This window comes from Borostomias antarcticus (genome assembly GCF_949987555.1).
Source record: "Borostomias antarcticus genome assembly, chromosome: 11".
In the NCBI taxonomy this organism is placed as follows: Eukaryota; Metazoa; Chordata; class Actinopteri; order Stomiiformes; family Stomiidae; genus Borostomias; species Borostomias antarcticus.
In genome coordinates, this window is record NC_140244.1 from 5,475,354 (window position 1) to 5,495,353 (window position 20,000).

At 52.4% G+C, this 20,000-nt stretch overlaps 1 protein-coding gene across 2 annotated transcripts in view; it reads right to left on the reverse strand.

Annotated features, from left to right (window-relative positions):
- The window catches only part of cpne5b (copine Vb), a gene marked incomplete at its 3' end in the record, with an annotated part of 160,554 nt that overhangs the window by 37,515 nt on the left and 103,039 nt on the right, over positions 1–20,000 (reverse strand). The window contains exons 8-12 of one of the 2 annotated variants that reach the window (XM_084445636.1): positions 17,850–17,953; positions 10,987–11,091; positions 5,018–5,059; positions 4,769–4,844; positions 1,144–1,197 (exon numbers count right to left, since the gene is read on the reverse strand). In XM_084445636.1, coding sequence (XP_084301762.1) covers positions 1,144–1,197; positions 4,769–4,844; positions 5,018–5,059; positions 10,987–11,091; positions 17,850–17,953 — 381 coding nt within the window. Of the gene's footprint in view, positions 1–1,143; positions 1,198–4,768; positions 4,845–5,011; positions 5,060–10,986; positions 11,092–17,849; positions 17,954–20,000 lie in introns of both variants that reach the window. The other variant, XM_084445635.1, reaches the window with a different exon arrangement.

Consider the following 20,000-nt stretch of genomic DNA (forward strand, 5'->3'; position numbering starts at 1 on the left):
ACCCTCTGCCCAAACAGCTAGCGTATGTTCATATACAGTGAGCCCTCTCCCCAAACAGCTAGCGTTTGTTCATATACAGTCAGCCCTCTCGCAAGCACATACGTAAACGTATGGACGGCTGGCTCTCTATCTAACTCACTAACGACATCATCCCTTTCTAGCCCTCAGACGTACGTGGGCTTCAGACATACGTGGGCTGCAAAGCTAGCTGCGCCATGATGACTGATGAGTTCCATCAGTCCGCTTGTGGAAACCACTGGGGAGATGGCGGAGGAGGAGGAAGTAGAGAGGATGGAATGATTTTGAAGTAGGGAGAGATGGAAGCAGTGGCCCAGTAGTCATTCATCTGAGGGCGAGGATATCACATTAGCCGTTGCTGCTACATGCTACTCTACATGCTAACAATCCCTATCTTATCTCCCCAGGGCTGTGTAGAGCTTTCATATCCTTCACACACTCCCAAGACACTCTCAAGGCCACCATCTTCCTTGTCCTCCTATAGCTGGGTCTTTCTACCATCTTTGTTTCCTCTACTTTGGCCCGCTGTCTTTTGGCTACACCATATCAGCGCTTACAACAAATAAACGGTTTACAGCTAACGCTAGCTGGCTCTGAGGTAGCGTGATTTTTGACGGACTGAGGGGGAAAAAAGAGGGATTCTGAGTGGAGGGAGGTGGGACAGCTGCTGCAGCGGAGGACAAGATACGCTCCAGTCGCTTTACTCCTCCCTTCCTCTCCTCCCCTTTACAGCTCTAATAAACCAGGCGGACGAGGGGAGGTACTCCTTAATGAGGAAGAGCTGCATTCACACTCATAATGAAGTGGTAACAGTGCCCTTCAAAGAGCTGGCAAAACCATCGTAATTAATGACAGACTTGGTAGAGGAGGAGGGGAGGGGGGAGGGGAGGAGGGGAGGGGGTGAGGGAGGAGGGGAGGGGGTCGGGGAGGAGGGGAAGGGTTCGGAGGGGAGGGGGTTATGGAGGAGGGGAGGGGTTCTGGGAGGAGGGGAGGGGGTCGGGCAGGAGGGGAGGGGGTTGGAGGAGGGGAGGGGGTTATGGAGGAGGGGAGGGGTTCGGGGAGGAGGGGAGGGGGTTATGGAGGAGGGGAGGGGGTGAGGGAGTGCCAACAACTCTGCCGACTCACCGTTCCAGAATTCACATACTTCTTCTTCTTCATTTTCTTCTTGGGATTCATCACCTGCAGCAGAGGGGGGACACAGAAAGACAATTAGGACAAACAACGTGCTCTGAATAGGGAAGGAGAGGACGCTTGACTGATTAACGATTTTAGACGGAATTCTCTTCTCAGCAGGTGGTGCGGGGACAGAAAGGAATCAATTACAGAATGACACGCAGTACCATCAATCCCCCTCTAGGGGTGCCGCCGTAGCGCTCAGAGAAAAAGAGCAATAACATGCATTTTAGCATTGTGTCAAATTATATGCTCCAGTCGTCTGTGAAAGACGCAACTATTTCAGAAACACAATGTCTTTCACTCACTCTGTCTCCTCAATGTGTTTCAGTCATCTGTCTCCCTCTCACACACACACCCTCTCTATCTCAATTTCTTTGCAATTGAGCGAAAACAAAATAATCACTGTGTGTGTGTGTGTGTGTGTAATGTTGAATGCATACTGATGGCGTGCTGGGCGATGAGCAGATCTATACTATGGACAGGATGAGGAAGGGAAGGTGGGTCTGAATGTGTCGACCGTCACACACGGGGTGGACGCTAAGACCCAGCACCGAGAGACCAGCAGCCTCAACACCATACGTTGCGTTTGATTGACAGATAGGACCATGACTTGTGCTGTACGTAGATCGACTATCTTCATTTAATGCTTCGTTTCGACTGATCGACCGTGTGAGAGTGGTACTACGTGAGGTACTGTAACACATGGCCTCACAGGTTATATGATCCACAGGTGGCTTGTGGGTATTTATCCCGGTACGCCTACAGTATGAGTTGGGGTTTTTTTAAGCCACAAAATGTCAAGGAATGTTGACGGAACAAACGGAAGGCTTTGGTGCGCGAGAACCTCCGTCGGAGCAGACCTGTCTCTTCTGGCGCTCTCTGAAACGAGAGCCCTCCACATCCGGAAACGAAAGAAGAAAAGCGAAAAGATGCCTCTTCTCGTTAGCTCAACTCTGCACCGCTAGCTATGGCAGTGACAGCACCTAATTTAACATGAAGGGATGGCAATTTGTCTGACACACGGAGAGACACGCTGATGAAAAAAGCAAACTGCAGGACATTTCTGTCACACTCTGCGGGACCGTGACTAATGGAGAAACGCCGTTTGAGGACAAATTGATGTTCAGAGGATAAAGAGCAGAGGGTCCGTGGCCTTGACGTCGGGGGCGTTAGGGGGCGGGGCCATTAGGGGCCGGGGCTCTGCGACATTAGGGGCCATTAGGACCCGTGTTAAGGGCTTTCCCCGGGGGGGGGGGGATTCCAACCAGTCCAACTGGTTTCGAAGAACTTCACACCTCTTGGAAGCAGCCGGTAAGCCGCAAACTGCTTGAACTGCCTGATCCTCGTCAGACTAGATACCAGAGAGAAACGCTGACTTCCACAGAGCGTATAATGGCTGAATATTCTTTTGTATGTATTTCCTTTTTATGCTTTATAACATCCATTCCCAATGTGTGAACATCCGTTACAATGACCCTATGTACAGGAACATGCATACAGGTACATACAAACGTACACACACACTCACACATGTTAACACATACACACACAAAATTGTTTGATGTTGTGGTCATGGATCTGTCTTGGATCTTGGGGGCGGCTGTAGCTCAGTTGGTAGAGCGGGTCGTTCAATGATCGAAGGGTCAGTGGTTCGAATCCCAGCTCCGACTGTCCACATGTCGAAGTGTCCTTGAGCAAGACACCTAACCCCAAATTGCTCCCAATGAGCAGATTAGCACCTTGCATGGCAGCTGCCGCCATTGGTGTGTGAATGGGTGGAAAAGCGCTACATAAGTGCAGTCCATTTACCATCTCTGAAATGGTAATATGATATAATTGTATGATGTAGTTTTAAGCTGCTGCATGTTTTGTGTAATGTATGTAATTATTTTAAATTGTAATTTTCTAGAAAAGCCTAACTGACTGGGGTTGTAAATTAGCCAATAGGCTAGAAACCTTTCATGCAACACATCTATTACGACAACATGTATGTAACAATGTGCGCTGCATTGTCCCTAACAAATAAACCCGCAAAATAAAAAATAAAAATAAAAAAGGGAACCTATTCCATCCCAAAACATGGCAGCTGTCTCGGTAGCCTCAGCTTCACAGCACCAGCATGGTAAATCCCTTCAGATACACATCCACAAAAACAAACCCAGATTGCTTCTAGGGCCGTTTCCCTGCTGACTAGATCTATGGTCTAATCTTGATTTTTATTTTTTCCTCAGTCAGTCAGCCCTCGTTAGCATCAAGAAAAAGCCAGGGGATGTATGACAACCTAAACTAAACACCGCAACCCAGGAGGGATTGTGGGAAATAACCATAATAATTCAGAATCCCAGGAACACTCTCCTGTTAATCTCATTTCACACTCTCGCTAATGGCCCTGCCAGTGCGTGTGTGCGTGCGTGTGGGTGGGTGTGTGTGTGGATGTGTGTGTGTGTGGGTGTATATGTGTGTGTGTGTGTGTGTGTGTGCGTGTGTGTGTGTGTGTGTGTGTGCGTCGCAGTGTGTCATCAAGCAAGTGATTACTATGGCAGGATAAATCCCAGGCGCGTCCGGGGAGGTGGGGACATTAACGGCAGCCGTTCTGCTCAGTGGGGACTTATAAACACAGCGGAGGGGGAGGGGCTGACCCCCCACAACAGCAAAGACAGGGAGACCCGACCCGCGGGGAGGAGGATTAATGCATGGAAGAGCTTCCTGGATGGGGACCGTGTGGGTAGGGAGGAGTATTAATGCACGGAATGGCTTCTTGGATGGGGGCCATGTGGGCAGGACGCCGAGATGGTTTAACTGATCCGTACAGAAAGTGATTTGTATGCTAAGGAGCCATCGAAGAAGAAGGATTCACCAGCGCGCTAATGCTAACGTTAGCCGCATGAACAAGTGTGGCGGAGGACTGGGCGGAAAGGCCAGAAATATCAATATTGGGATATTCGTCACACCCAGAGCATAACAAGACTCAGGGATGGGAACATATTGTTATGCAGAGTGTTTTGGCTCAGTTTATTTGAATGTTCTGTACAGGAGCGCCGTACGGAGGAGAAACGTTAGGGTGATGATTCTAAGGGCCTGTGACTGACTGGGGCCCTAAAAATGTATTAGAACATTTGGTACACTTTTTTTTCAATATTAAATGATTAGTCTATCGTCATTAATAGAATCATTCTTGTACAGTGTACTGATCAAACAAACAGTCATTTCCACAAATGGGCCCTATACATTAACAATCTCTGAGGGCCCCCTCTGTGGGCCCCCCCCCTGAGATTTTTTCACCTAGTCACAAGCACCCCCCCCCCAATACGGCTTTCTCCCCGAGACGGCCCCCCCCCTGCTCAATGTATGAGACTTGGCAGCCCTGTCAATCAGAACAAATTCCAGGATTTTTAAGGGCCTTGGTCCCTGGTCTCCCAGGCAGTTCAAGCAGTTCGCAGCTTACCAGCTGCTTCCAAGAGGTGTGAAGTTCTTCGAAACGAGTTGGACTGTTTGGGGCCCTGGGTGGTCAGTTCCACTCCCCCTTTGACGCCCATCCAAACAGCTGTAGGTGAAACCGACTCACGGCGCTCACCTCATAGACGTTGAACTGGCTCTGTCCCCGGGACAGCTCTCGGTAGCTAGTGGTGAACTCCCCGATGAAGTCATGGCTGCCGGAGAGAGAACAGAGGAACCAGTGTTAAATGAATGAGACCTCGGCACCTCGTCCTGGCAATAATAGGAATCACTGTTGTATGACGACGGAAAGGAACCCTTGAGGCTTTCTGAGAAGGGTAAGTCGTCTTGGCGGTAAGGGGCACTTCGGCGAGCTCAAGACACTGACCTGCCATCTCGGTCCCAGTCGTACACCTCCACCTTGATCGTTCTAGAAGGACAGAAACACACAACAGATGCTACTGAAGCCGCTACCGGAAACCATTACAAAAATGGCTACCCCAGGCAATAAAGCTTTGCTCTTGTGTGGGTAGTTATGGGAGCGCTTGTAAGGTTCTGGTGACTCAAATAAAATCTTGTTTGTCCATTAAGGTACCTTTGAGCATAATAGACTTGAACTTTTGATCTTGAACACTCATCATCAGGCAGTTTGTGTGGTACTGTGTTCTCATCTCCATAGGTAAATGGTCACCTTCAGGGTTTAGAAGATTTAGTCTTGAACATGAGCAGACGTGCTCATAACCCCACCCATGCAAACACACTGAAAGTGAGTATTTTGGTTTAGGTTGCTTGGTTAATGTCTGGATTAACACATCAAAAAGGAAACATCTGACTGACTAACTTTAACACACTGCATACAAGATGGACAATAATGACTACAAGCGCCCGTTAAGGAGGAAGAAAGCTCTTTTAGCTGGGGTGCTTCTCAGCAAAAGCAATGAGCTTCAACAGCTAGAAGCCGTGAGAAAACCCAAAACCAGCCCCTCTTTAATGTTGAGGTCTGGTGCCTGTGTGTTTTCATCTCACATAGACAATACTATTCATCAGTGCTTTATGGGAAAATCTGAAATGAATAATCAAGTTTAAAAAAACAAAAACAAGATGTGTTTATTGACAAGCCAAGATATTAATGACAGATACAGTAGGCCTAGGTCCACTGAGATATAAGTTACTTAAATCTTACTCAACTTAACTTAACTTACTTAACTCCATAATAGCCTTCACTGTTGAAAAAATTCAGTTCAGTTTCAGAATATTCAGTTTTCTAACTTCATTCTTATTTTTGGATTGAAAGTTTGGGTGAATTTGTGCCCTGCTGTGGGTTGAAATATGCTTGTGCAGAGAAGTCTGTGTTCTGTCTCGGGGGGGGGGAAGGAAGAATCAGCACACGTCTAAAAATGAAACTCTTAAAACCACAGCAGCATTTGCAGATTTTCACACGGGTTTTGAGACACCTGCCACGATGACAAAAATGCCAGTGGGGGTGACGTTTTACAAACTTCCTCCGTAGCCCTAACTCGTAACCTGACAAAACTTTCTTTTTTCCTATCGTTCCTTCACACTGATCTGCCCCCCGCTGCGGCTAACCCGGACTCAGACACGCTTCTGTGGGAATCAAGCAGGCGACATCACAGCCATGGCGCCCGGCGCCGAGGAAGGGAACACGCCTCACTTCCTCTTTTGAGGTTATCTTCAAGGTGGCGAGTGAGAGAGGACTTCCAATCGCCAGCGTATGGTGGAGGAATGATAACTGTGTTTTCGAGAGGCAGAGAGAGAGAGAGAGAGAGAGAGGGGGGGTATGAGAGAGATGGAGAGAGATAGAGTATGAGAGAGGCAGAGAGAGATGGAATAGGAGAGAAAGAGAGGGAGGGAGCGAGAGAGAGGGGGGAGAGAGAGAGTGTGAAAGAGGGAGGGAGTTGGAAAGAGTGGGAATAGGAAAGAGAAGGAAAGAGTAGGAGAGAGACAGAGAGGGAGTAGGAGAGAGACAGAGAGGGAGTAGGAGAGAGGAGAGAGTAGGAGAGATAGAGAGAGTAGGAGAAAAGGAGAGAGTAGGAGAGAGAGAGGGATATTTTTTTATACCTGACATTTGACAGTTTTTAGCTGACATTTCAAGATTGGATGTAGGCAATATAAACAGTACAGCCTGTGAGACACCCAAATAACCCCTGTATGAAAGTAAATGAGTTATTTCAGTTCCATTCAGGTTTATTTGTACTTCACGCTCTACTGATAGCCTACACGGTGAAATTGACATTTAAGCCTCTTAGTTTTTCTGCAGACACCTACCTGCTTTTGGTGACAGCAAAACTCAGTTCCATTAAGGTTTGATATTCACAGTGTTACCCAACAAAGGCTTCTTGCATCTTTGAAAGACTTCAAAGATGCAAGAGGCAAGATCGCTACTGCTCATACTAGATACGGCAAGAAGGTTATCTTCCCGTTAATTATCGCAGTGCGTCACATCAATGAGCTTTTCTATGGGCGGGCCGCTTCCAAAACATTACAATACTCCTTCCCTTCACGCCTCATCGTGTCACTGTTCTCGTTTGAACGTGAGTCGTACTGTCAACACAACTTCCTTCCCGGCTGATTGCGCGTGGGAGGGGGGGAAGGCGGAGCAGTAATGAAGCGTTGACACGCCGGCTTCCCAGCTCTCCGTTCATTCCGACTGCTTGTGATCTTTCACCGGAGACAGAAATAGGCCCCGTGTGAGTGACTCCCCCGCGCTAGCGAGCTAATAAGCGCTAGCATCGGTTAATAAGCACTAGCGTCAGTTAATAAGCTGGGCGCTACGCTGCTACGGTGCCATACTATTGTTCCGACATCTCACTAGTCTGAAACATCCCATCGTCGCTCGGACTCTTGAGCCGTCGGAACAATGGGATGTCTGACGATCGGTGAACAAGTTTCGGACTAGTGAGACGTCGGATCAATGGTAAGCTATGTCGAGCAGCTAGCCAGTCCACTTAGCTTGACGGCTAAATTGCGCTCTGTGAATGAATGTGCTGGAGCGGACTAAGGAAATAAACTGATGATAATGAAGAGAAGAGAGTGGTTGTTCTTTGTTCGATCCCACCCACCAGCCTTGTTTACACTCATGGGGGGAAATAGCAGCGGGGACTGCCCACTGTTCCGACATAGCCTACCATTGATCCGACGTCTCACTAGTCCGAAACTTGTTCACCGATCGTCAGACATCCCATTGTTCCGAAGGCTCAAGAGTCCGACCGTCAATGGGATGTTTCGGACTAATGAGACGTCGGACTAATGAGATGTCGGAACAGTGATATGGCACCGCTGCTCGGTGGGGTTGTGGTGTGTGATTTGATGTTGTTGTGTTTCAGAGTTAAGTACAGACTACTCTTCCCTGCTATTTCATTACACGGCCCTCTTCCATTTTTAACCCAATCTCCTCTCCTCCTCTCTCCTCCTCTTCTCTTCTCCTCTCCCCCTCTCACCTCCCTTCCTCTCCTCTCCTCTCTTCTCCTCTTTTCTCCTCTCCCCTCCTTTCCTCTCCTCTTCTCTTCTCTCCTCTTCTCTACTCTCCCCTCTCTTCGCCCCTCCCTTCCTCTCCTCTTCTCTCTCCTCCTCTCTCCTCCTCTTCTCTCTTCTCTTCTCCTCTCCTCCTCTCCTCCTCTCCTCCTCTCCCCTCCCTTCCTCTCCTCTTCTCTATCCTCCTCTCTCCTCCTCTTCTCTCTTCTCCTCTTTTCTCCTCTCCCCTCCTTTCCTCTCTTCTCCTCTCCCCTCCTCTCCCCTCCTCTCCTCTCCCCTCCTTTCCTCTCTTCTCCTCTCCCCTCCTCTCCCCTCCTTTCCTCTCCCCTCCTCTCCTCTCCTCTCCTCTCCTCTCCTCTCCTCTCCTCTCCTCTCCTCTCCTCTCCTCTCCCCTCCCTTCCTCTCCTCTTCTCTTCTCTTCTCTTCTCTTCTCTTCTCTTCTCTTCTCTTCTCTTCTCTTCTCTTCTTTCCTCTCCTCTCCTCTCCTCTCCTCTCCTCTCCCCTCTTCTCCCCTCCTCTCCCCTCCTCTACCTTCCTCTCCTCTCCCCTCCTTTCCTCTCCCCTCCCCTCCTCTCCTCTCCTCCTCTCCTCTCTACCCATCACAATAACCAGGAGAGAAGGCTTCAGAGCTCAGCAGGAGCAGATGAACAATGCGAGGTCTCAGCGTGAACACAGATGTCACAGCGTGTCACAGCGTGTCCAGGAGCGCCGGTCTGAACCGGGTCCTGGTCTGTCTGACTGCCGGATGGAGGACAGGATAATACGCACATTCAGAAACAGCTCCGACTGCCAGGGCTAGTTTATGACTGTAAACCCCTGTCTGCTTGAACATGGAGGGATGGTGTATTATGTGCCTGAGTGTCAAACCGATGGACTTGCTGTGAGGTTCCCCTTATAGACTGTTTTTATGATGGATACATGCGCACGCATAAACCCTCCCTCATTCTCTCTCTTTATTTCTCTCTCTCCCTCTCCCTCTCTTTCTCACACACACACACACACACACACACACACACGTATAACCTGTTTGATGTGCATGCGTGCATGTGTGTGTGTGTGTGTGTGTGTGTGATATCATATGACATAGTGGGTGTTTCCAGGCCTGTCAGATCCCATTAGAATCACACAGAGATGGAGGTACAGTGTGTGTGTGTTCGCGTGTGTGCGTGTGTGTGCGTATGTGAACGCAGAAGCAGAAAGGCATTTTGGGAAGTCCCTGTGATACACAACTCAATCCCTGCTGTCTGAATCGTTCTGACAGGGTGAAGACCCTCACTCTGCCGTGTGGCTGATTGGTTGGCTGATACTCAGTGACCCCCGCTAGCCAGTTACCCCCCCCAATCTCCCCACCCCCCCCCCACCCCCAAACAACACACCTCCCCCTGCATCTGAACCCCATTCAGGTTTCACACCAGGTACCACAATATGGTCCTGAGTCATCAGTCACTGGAGACCAAACAAGAAGAGAAAGAGAGAGAGAGAGAGAGAGGGAGAGAGAAGGAGCGGGATAGTGAGAGAGAGAGAGAAGGGGAGAGAGAGACAGAGAGAGGAGAGGGATAGAGAGAGAGAGAGAGAGAGAGGGAGAGAGAGAAGGAGAGGTATAGAGAGAGAGGGAGAGAGAGAGAGAAGGAGAGGGATAGAGAGAGAGGGAGAGAGAGAAGGAGAGGGATAGAGAGAGAGAGGAGAGGGATAGAGAGAGAGAGAGAGAGGGAGAGAGAGAGAGAAGGAGAGGGATAGAGAGAGAGAGAGGGGGAGAGAGAGAAGGAGAGGGATAGAGAGGGAGAGAGAGAGGGGGAGAGGGAAAGAGAGAGAGAGAGAGAGAGAGAGAGAGAAGGAGAGGGATAGAGGAGGAGAGAGAGGCAGGGACAGGTAGAGAGAGAACGAGAGAGAGAGGACTGACACCATGGCATTATTCCATGTTTCCCTCTCCTCCACCTTCTTCCGTCTTTCACTACGCTGGTTCTTTCAATTTGCTGTCTGCCCTTTCTCTCTTTCTTTTTAACAACCTTGAATCCCTCCATCATCTTTTCCTGTTCACTCTCCCCAATCTGAACCAACAACAATAATACAGCCAGCCAGCCTGATCCCTAACACACACACACACACACACACATTCCTTCAGCCACACACACACACACATACACACACACACACACACACACACACACACATAGTCTCATCCCATCCATCTGCTTCACTGCACGTGTATCAGGTACAGCTTATCTGTTCAGAGCCCCTGTGGTGATAAGTGCCCCCCCCCCCCACACGAGGACGTGTGGACATTACCTGTCCCTAACTCTATGGAAGAGGCTTATCCTACGGACCGCGCCATTCCAGGAACGATCAATACGAGGGGTGGCCTGATCCTTTGGAATTGGTGTTGTTATTGAATTCCATTTGGATTGGCAGACTGACAGATAGCTACTTTATTCATCCCCGAGGGGAGGTTGTTGACAGGGGAAAGCACCCAATGAGACTCTGACAAAGGGGATGAGGGGCGGGGACGTCAGCGGAGCCGACCAATAGAAATCGACCGCTGGCTTATACAGTACTCAAAGACCGTGTTTGTGGATTGTGTGTTTGTTTACTGGACAGCTCAGGAAGAGTAAACAATAAGCAATGGGGGAGGGAGGAGGGGGGGAGTAAATATATAAATAAGGATGAATGGGTGAGAGAGAGAGAGAGAGAGAGGTGGGCAGGAACTAGACCCGGTGGGACGAAGGTCTGGAGAGGTTGATGGCAGAGGAAGAGGAGGGGGGGGAGGCAGAGGAGCACATGTACCTGGGATGGAGGGATGGAGATGAGAAGAGAGGGAGAGGGAGGGAGAGGGAGTGTGTGTGGGGGGGGGGGGGTGAGCATCACTACCTGTCGTAGTCCCCGTTGCACATGGCTCTGACTGGGATGGTGAAGGACTGCCACACGGGGTTCAACGTGTTCTTCACCACCTCCGTCTTATGACAGATAGTAAACCTGAAAGAGAGAGTGAGGGGAGAGAGAGAGAGGAGGAGAGAGAGGGGGGAGAGAGAGAGGAGGAGAGAGAGGGGAGAGAGAGAGGAGGAGAGAGAGAGGGGGAGAGAGAGAGAGGAGGAGAGAGAGAGAGAAGGGAAGAGAGGAGGAGAGAGAGGGGGAGAGAGCAGGAGAGAGACAGAGAGAGAGAGAGTAAGGAACAACAGAGGGAAAGAAAGATTGAGCAGAGGAAGGGAAGGAGACCATGAGCAAGAGCAAGACCATGTTGAGAGAACGATGATGAAAACAGTCGCAAGACTTTCTCTCTCTCAGCCCTCGGGCACACAGCTGTCAGCGATTTTGCTTTTTTGATACTTTTGATACCTTTCCTAAATTGACCTCCCATCCTCCCATCACACAGATACACCCCGCCGATCCCCCCTTCTGTGGAGAATCTCTTTTTCTCTGAAGCTGTAAGATGGCTCATGCCCCACTGCTCCACGGTCAGCCATTAAGACGGCCTTGGTCAGCCCTCCGGTCGCGGCGTGCTAGCTGGTGCCTCTCTCGCGCTAGCGCCCGGCGGAGGACACGTTAGCGCATCTGCTAGGCTCATTTCCCACCAGCTCACATTCGAAATGGATGAATGCGGCTAACGGCTAACGATGGGGAAGAGTTGGGTGTTTCCTGCAGGCTGGTTGTTGAGTTGATGCTGTTTCTTATGTTACGGCGGCACCACCGCGCGCATTCCCCTCCGCTCCTCCGAGCTTGCCGGTGGCCCGACGCAACGTGCGTCGGTCCGGCTCTACCCCGCGGCGTTCGGGGTCTCCCGAATTCCCGCCTCCTGAGAGTATTCCTGAGACGCCCAGCACCTCAGCACGCGCACAGCGCGCGCTCCAACGCCACAGGTGAAGGCAATCGTGGTGATTAGTGAACGCGCTTACGGCTGAGTGCTGCGCACCGGGTCCCAATCATCATCGCCTGCCTACAAGAACCCTGGTTTTCTCCATGCTCATCGCCAGAACTTCCCATAGAATTCCTGTGGCAAGTACCCTAGCCAGCGTAGCCTACCTTGTTGATTGCTGTCCGTATCTCTGTTTTTGCTTATCCATTTTTTCTCGTTCCGTTTTACTTTCCCTCCAGACCCAGTGTGCAGTGCTCGGCTTGCCTGCTATCACCACCCCTGGACTGAAACACGGATTCCCTGACCCCCCTTCTGGATATGGACTTTGACTACGGATTACGGATATTGGACATTGTTTGCTGATCGCCTGACCCCTGCCTGTTTATCGTTTTTGACCTTGCCTACTGGACTTATTTATTTATTATTAAACCGCCCTTTGGGCTTTGCATTTTTCTCTGCCTCCGGTGTCGTGCGTTTGGGTCCAAATCCAACCCAGTCATAACAGAAGATCTGGCCAGTATGGACCCAGCCGACACTGGAGAGCAGTGGACCCAGCCCCAGCGTGAACCTCACCTAGCTAACCCCAAGCCATATGATGGGACCTTCTCTGAGTGTAGGGGCTTCCTCATGCAGTGTGGATACATTTTCCAACATCAACCCAGCATGTATTGGTCTGACGCTGCACGGGTGGGCTACATTGCTACACTCACCACTGGGGAGGCTCTGAAGTGGGTCCAGGCAGCCCTGGGTCCGGGCAGTCACCTCCGCGATGACTATGCTGCTTTTGAGGCCGAGTTTAGGCTAGTTTTTGATCATGCGGCTGATGGTCAGGACGTTAATGCCCGTCTCACCACCATCCAGCAGGGTGGCCGCTCCGTGGCTGCCTACGCTACCGAGTTCCGCACCCTGGCTATGGGTAGCGGGTGGAACGACGTCGGTCTGCGCAGCGAGTTCCGACGAGGCCTGAGCGAGACTCTCAAGGACGCGCTGGTCAGGGACCGCCCCACCTCCCTTAACCAACTCATCTTTCTCGCTATGGAAATCGACGAACGCAACCAGGAGAGGAAGCGTGAGAAGGCGCTGCGTCATCCCGCCCCCTCTGGTCGCTCTCCGGGCAACTCCTCCACCGTTCCACTTACCCTGACCATGCCTGCTCTCACCAGCGAAGAGCCCATGCAAGTGGGTAGGGCTCGCCTCACGGCTGTTGAGAAGGACCGAAGGAGGGCACTGGGATTATGTCTCTACTGTGGAGCTAAGGGCCATCTGAGGGACAACTGTCCCACTCTGCCAAGAAGAGTAGGCTCACCAGCCAGGAGGGGATTTCTGGTGAGCCATGTTACCCATTCCCCACCATCTGTCAGCCCTGCCCGGTTCGAAGTTACCCTCGCCTGGCACGGGCAGACGCTTACCATCGGTGCGCTCATTGACTCTGGGGCTGATGACAACTTTGTGGATGCGCACCTTGCCGCCTCAGCGGCTTTCCCCCTCGCCGCCCTGGAAACCCCTCTCACCGTCTCGGCCTTGGATGGACACGACCTAGGCCCCCTCACACACCGGACCGAGCCACTGACCATGACAATTTCCGGAAATCACGTGGAGGAGATCCGGTTCTACATTCTTGAGACCCCCCGGGCTCCTCTCATTCTGGGCCGACCATGGCTGGAGCTCCATGTGCCGCATGTCAGCTACGGCCCCGGCCGCATTCTGAGCTGGAGCACGGCCTGTTACGCGCGGTGCCTCCGTGCTGCTCAGACTCCCTCCCTGTCGTCTCGGCCGCCCCCTGCTCCCCCCGACCTCTCCACCGTGCCAGAGGTTTACCACGACCTGGGAGAGGCCTTCAGCAAGGAGCGCGCCCGCACCCTTCCCCCGCACCGGCCCTACGACTGCGGCATTGAGCTCCGCCCCGGCGCCCAGCTCCCAGTTAGTCGCCTGTACAACCTCTCCCTCCCTGAGAAGGCGGCTATGGACAGCTACATCTCTGAGTGTCTGGCTGAGGGCCTCATCCGACCCACTCTCTCCCCGGTGGCGGCGGGGTTCTTCTTCGTGAAGAAGAAGGGTGGGGACCTCAGGCCATGCATTGACTACCGGGAGCTGAACGCCATCACCATCAGGAACACGTACCCTCTCCCCCTCATGAGTTCCAACTTCGAACCCCTCCTGGAGGCCACCATCTTCACGAAATTGGACCTCCGGAACGCCTACCACCTGGTTCGAATCCATGAGGGGGATGAGTGGAAGACCGCGTTCAAAACTCCCCGAGGCCATTACGAATACCTAGTCATGCCGTTTGGCCTCACCAACGCCCCCTCCGTGTTCCAGGCTATGATGAATGACATCCTCCGGGACATGCTGGATATCTTTGTTGTGCTCTACCTCGACGACATCCTGGTGTTCTCCAGGAGCGCTGAGGAACACGTCCAGCACGTCCGCCTTGTCATCCAGCGTCTCCTGGAGAACCGCCTCTTCATCAAGGCCGAGAAGTGCACCTTCCACACTCCCTCTGTGGAGTTCCTGGGACTTATTGTGGAAGGTGGACAAACTCGGCCTGATCCCAAGAAGATCCAGGCTGTCGTCGAGTGGAGCCAACCCACCACCCGTAAGCAGCTGCAGTCCTTCCTTGGCTTCGCCAACTTCTACCGGCGATTCATACGGGACTACAGCCGGGTGGCCGCTCCCCTCACTGCCCTCACCTCCTCTCTGCGTCCTTATACCTGGACACCTGCAGCCAGTGCCGCCTTCACCGACCTCAAGAGGCGGTTCACCTCCGCGCCGGTCCTGCTTCATCCCGACCCCTCGAGGCCCTTCACCGTGGAGGTGGACGCTTCAGACACGGGTCTCGGCGGGGTTCTCTCACAACAGTCAGCGGCCGACCAGAAGATGCATCCCTGCGCCTTCTTCTCCCGCCGCTTCACACCTGCAGAGGAGAACTACGACATCGGCAACAGGGAGCTGCTGGCTGTTGTGGAGGCCTTCCAGGAGTGGCGGCACTGGCTAGAGGGCGCGGAGCACCCCGTCACCGTCTGGTCGGACCACAAGAACCTGACCTACCTCAGGTCGGCCAGGCGGCTGACCTCCCGTCAGGCGCGCTGGGCCCTGTACCTCGGACGGTTTAATTTCCACATCACTTACCGTCCGGGGTCCAAGAACACCAAGGCTGACGCACTGTCTCGGCTTTATGCGGCAGGGGAGGATCTTACCACTCCGGACACTATTCTTCCCGCCTCCCGGGTGATCGGGGTGGTCACCATGAACGTCGAGGCAGTGGTCAGGAGGGCCCAGCGCACCCAACCCGACCCCCGGACTGGCCCGCCCAACCGGCTGTTCGTCCCGGCTGCCGTCCGGACCCGTGTCCTCCAGTGGGGACATGCGAGCCGGTTTGCCTGCCACCCGGGTTCCCACCGTACGCTGTCTTTCCTACGCCGGCGGTTCTGGTGGCCCACCATGGCAGCGGACGTCAGAGAGTTCGTCTCCGCCTGCACCACCTGCGTCCGCAGCAAGGCATCCCACCAGCCGCCGGCTGGCCTGTTGCGACCCCTTCCTGTGCCCAGTCGTCCGTGGTCACACATCGCTCTGGACTTCGTGACCGGTCTTCCTCCCTCCCGGGGAAACACCACCATCCTCACCATTGTGGACCGGTTTTCGAAGTCTGTGCGCCTCGTGGCCCTACCCAAGCTCCCCACCTCGATGGAGACGGCGGAGCTGCTGACTGAGCACGTCTTTCGGCTCTACGGTCTGCCCCAGGATGTGGTGTCTGACCGTGGACCCCAGTTCACGTCTCAGGTATGGAGGGCATTCTGTGCGGGGATTGGGGCCACGGTCAGTCTCTCTTCTGGTTACCATCCACAGACCAACGGCCAGGCGGAGAGAGCCAACCAGAGCCTGGAGTCAGCCCTCCGGTGCATGTCCTCCCTTCACGCTTCCTCCTGGAGTCAGGACCTGCCCTGGGTCGAGTACTCACTGAACGCCATGGTCAGCGAGTCCACCGGCATGTCACCCTTCGAGTGCTCCCTGGGGTTCCAACCTCCCCTGTTCCTGCTCCAGGAGGCCGAGGCGTCGGTGCCGTCAGTCCAGGCTCATCTCCGCCGGTGCCAGGGGGTCTGGTCCGCAGTGCGGTCCGCCCTGCTCCGCGCTACGGCGCGCGCCTCCCGCGGTGCCAACCGGCGGCGTGTCCCGGCCCCGGTGTACCAGGTCGGTCAACGGGTTTACCTCTCCACTGCTGACCTGCCCCTCCACGTCTCCTCCAGGAAGCTGGCGTCGAGGTTCATCGGGCCCTACCTCATCGACCGGGTCGTCAACCCCGCCGCTGTCCGGTTGGTTCTCCCCGCCTCCCTTCGCCGGGTCCATCCGGTTTTCCATGTGTCTCGGGTCAAGCCCGTCGTCACCAGCGCCCTCGTGCCACCGGCTCCCGCGCCGCCCCCTCCGCAGCTGGTGGATGGCCACCCTCAGTGGGCGGTGAGGCGGCTGCTGAAGGTCCGCCGCCAGGGCCGCGGGTTCCAATACCTGGTCGACTGGGTGGGGTATGGCCCGGAGGAACGGAGCTGGGTTCCTCGGTCCCAGATCATGACCCCTGTTCTCCTCCGCGACTTCTACCGGGCCCATCCTGATGCCCCCGGTCGGTCGCCAGGTGGCTCCCGCTTGGGGGGGGGTCCTGTTACGGCGGCACCACCGCGCGCATTCCCCTCCGCTCCTCCGAGCTTGCCGGTGGCCCGACGCAACGTGCGTCGGTCCGGCTCTACCCCGCGGCGTTCGGGGTCTCCCGAATTCCCGCCTCCTGAGAGTATTCCTGAGACGCCCAGCACCTCAGCACGCGCACAGCGCGCGCTCCAACGCCACAGGTGAAGGCAATCGTGGTGATTAGTGAACGCGCTTACGGCTGAGTGCTGCGCACCGGGTCCCAATCATCATCGCCTGCCTACAAGAACCCTGGTTTTCTCCATGCTCATCGCCAGAACTTCCCATAGAATTCCTGTGGCAAGTACCCTAGCCAGCGTAGCCTACCTTGTTGATTGCTGTCCGTATCTCTGTTTTTGCTTATCCATTTTTTCTCGTTCCGTTTTACTTTCCCTCCAGACCCAGTGTGCAGTGCTCGGCTTGCCTGCTATCACCACCCCTGGACTGAAACACGGATTCCCTGACCCCCCTTCTGGATATGGACTTTGACTACGGATTACGGATATTGGACATTGTTTGCTGATCGCCTGACCCCTGCCTGTTTATCGTTTTTGACCTTGCCTACTGGACTTATTTATTTATTATTAAACCGCCCTTTGGGCTTTGCATTTTTCTCTGCCTCCGGTGTCGTGCGTTTGGGTCCAAATCCAACCCAGTCATAACATCTTATTCATGACAACAAGTCTAGTCATCCTGACATTTTGTCTTAATTGCTTTTTTCTTCCATTTTTCCATAGCTCAGTAGCTCCATAGCTCAGTAAGATAGTGTGTGTGTGTGTGTGTGTGTGTGTGTGTGTGTGTGTGTGTGTGTGTGTGTGTGCGTGCGTGCGTGCGTGTGTGTGTGTGTGTGCCTGTGTCCTCTCTCTCTCTCCTCTCTCTCCTCCTCCTCTCTCTCTCCTCCTCCTGCAGGTATGGTCACACCCACACTGTTTATAATGCTCTAATTTGATGATAGTCATTGCTCTTGGTGGATGTTCCTTTCTCTTTTAGCCCAACTTTGCAAACTTGTGAACTATTTGGAATAAAAGTAACCAGCTTGGACTTGCAAAGATGAACCTTGGCATTCTCGACTACTCTTTCCTTAATTATTAGAATAAATCTATAACACTCACTACTACACCGACGGTGCAGTGTTCTCTGCCTGTCCTGGCCCCCCTTCAGAGCGTTCCAGGTAGGTGAGGAACCAGGCAGAACCACGTCACACACTCACGTTCCATCCTCGTTGCTCCTGTAGAACACCATGAAGGGGTCCGACTTGCCAAAGAAGTCCTTCTTGTCCAGCTTGTTGGCGCAGAACTGCATCGTCGTGCTGTCCTGTTAGACGGAGAGAGGGAGAGAGAGAGAAAGAGATGGGAGAGAGAGAGGAGAGAGAGAAGAGAGAGAGAGAGGGAGAGAGAGAAAGAGATGGGAGAGAGAGAGGAGAGAGAGAAGAGAGAGAGAAGGAGAGAGAGAAAGAGATGGGAGAGAGAGGGGGAGAGAGAGAGAAAGAGATGGGAGAGAGAGGAGAGAGAGAGAAGAGAGAGAGGGAGAGAGAGAAAGAGATGGGAGAGAGAGAGGAGAGAGAGAAGAGAGAGAGGATAGAGAGAGGGAGAGAGAGATAAAGAGATGGGAGAGATAGGGAGAGAGAGAGAAAGATGGGAGAGAAAGAGGGAGAGAGAGAGAAAGAGATGGGAGAGAGAGGGAGAGAGGGAAAGAGATGGGAGAGAGAGAGAGGAGAGAGAGAGAAGAGAGAGATAGGATAGAGAGAGAGAGAACGAGATGGGAGAGAGAGACAGAAGAGAGAGAGAAGAGAGAGAGAGAAGATAAGATACACGATTTGGCTTTTAGATTGCTATTCTTGCACTTTGCCCTCAGCGCTAGATTATGCTCTTAGTCACTTATTTTGCAAGTGCACTTGTGCAGTTGTGAGTTCTGGCAAGTAGTAGTACATTGGCTTTTCCTACCTTAAATGCAATTATTAAGCATCAGCTAAATGACTGTAATGTAAAGATACAGTTACCCCTTTAGGTAACACTTTTTAATAACACCCAGCTATAACGCCTTTATAAGCTATTAGTAGATAATGAACTAATCATGAATAAACCATTTGTATACATTTGTAAATGCTTAATACAATATTTATAACTATATTTGTATAACATTTACAAATGATTTATGCATTATTCATAATGCATTAGTAGATAATGAACTAATCATGAACAAACCATTTGTATACAGAATTATGATAAAACATTTATAACAAGATTTGTATGAAAATATGGTATAGTCCTATGCACATCCAGTTTGTGAGGAGCTGGGTTGACAGGTAATCATGAAAAAGTAGAATAGAACCTGCACACTGAGACCGAGGCAATCAAGTCGTGTTTATTCCAACAACGTTTCGACCCTCAGGTCTTTGGCAAGTGACATGGGCACTTACGCCATTGTTTAGTCAGGGAGAGAGAACAGTGAAATGTGTCCCAGTGGCATCGAGTGTGGACGGTCTAGGCTAGCCAGCTGTATTTGAGGTAGCATAGCGCCGTCAACAGCCCTCGTTCTCTAGCCTGCCCACTTGCTCTTAGCTGAGCTCATTTGCATATAAGAAAAAAAGCGCTCAATCCGCTCAATCTGATCTCGTGGTCAACAGAGGGGTATAGAGGCTTGCTAGAACGCTTATTCTGAGTGGTATTTGGCATAACCACCTATACTCTCACACACAGGCTAGAGAACGAGGGCTGTTGGCGGCACTATGCTACCTCAAATACAGCTGGCTAGCCTGGATCGTCCACACTCGATGCCACTGTGACACATTTCACACACACGCACACACGCACACACCACACACGCACACGCACACACACCACACACCACACACCACACACCACACACCACACACCACACACACACACACACACCACACACACACACTCTCTCTCCCCCCAGAGTCCCTGAAGGCCTGCCTCTAATAGCATGGCAGCATGGAAGGGATATGTGACGACGAGTGTAGGTGGTTATGCTTCAGTGGGCAGACCTTCCCACCTGTCCTCTGTTTCTAGCCTGTGGCACACAGCCAAGAGCCCGTCTTAAAAAATCACTCTACTGGCTAAGGGATTCCCTACCTCACACTGGGTCACCAGGCTGTGTCTCCCTCACACTGCTACTGTAATTCCTTCTGCAGGATACTGTCCCGTCCACACAGTGATCCTCATTTACTAAGTGATCGTACGACAGAAAAATTCTCTCATTCTCACGCCAGGTTCTGCATTGATCAGTTTGGACGTGAGCAGAGACTGAGACCAAAGTCTCAGACCGTGTAGCAAGTTTGAGTTCTGCCATGAGACGGATTCTGACTGGCATCTAAGCACATAAGCCCATCACTTCA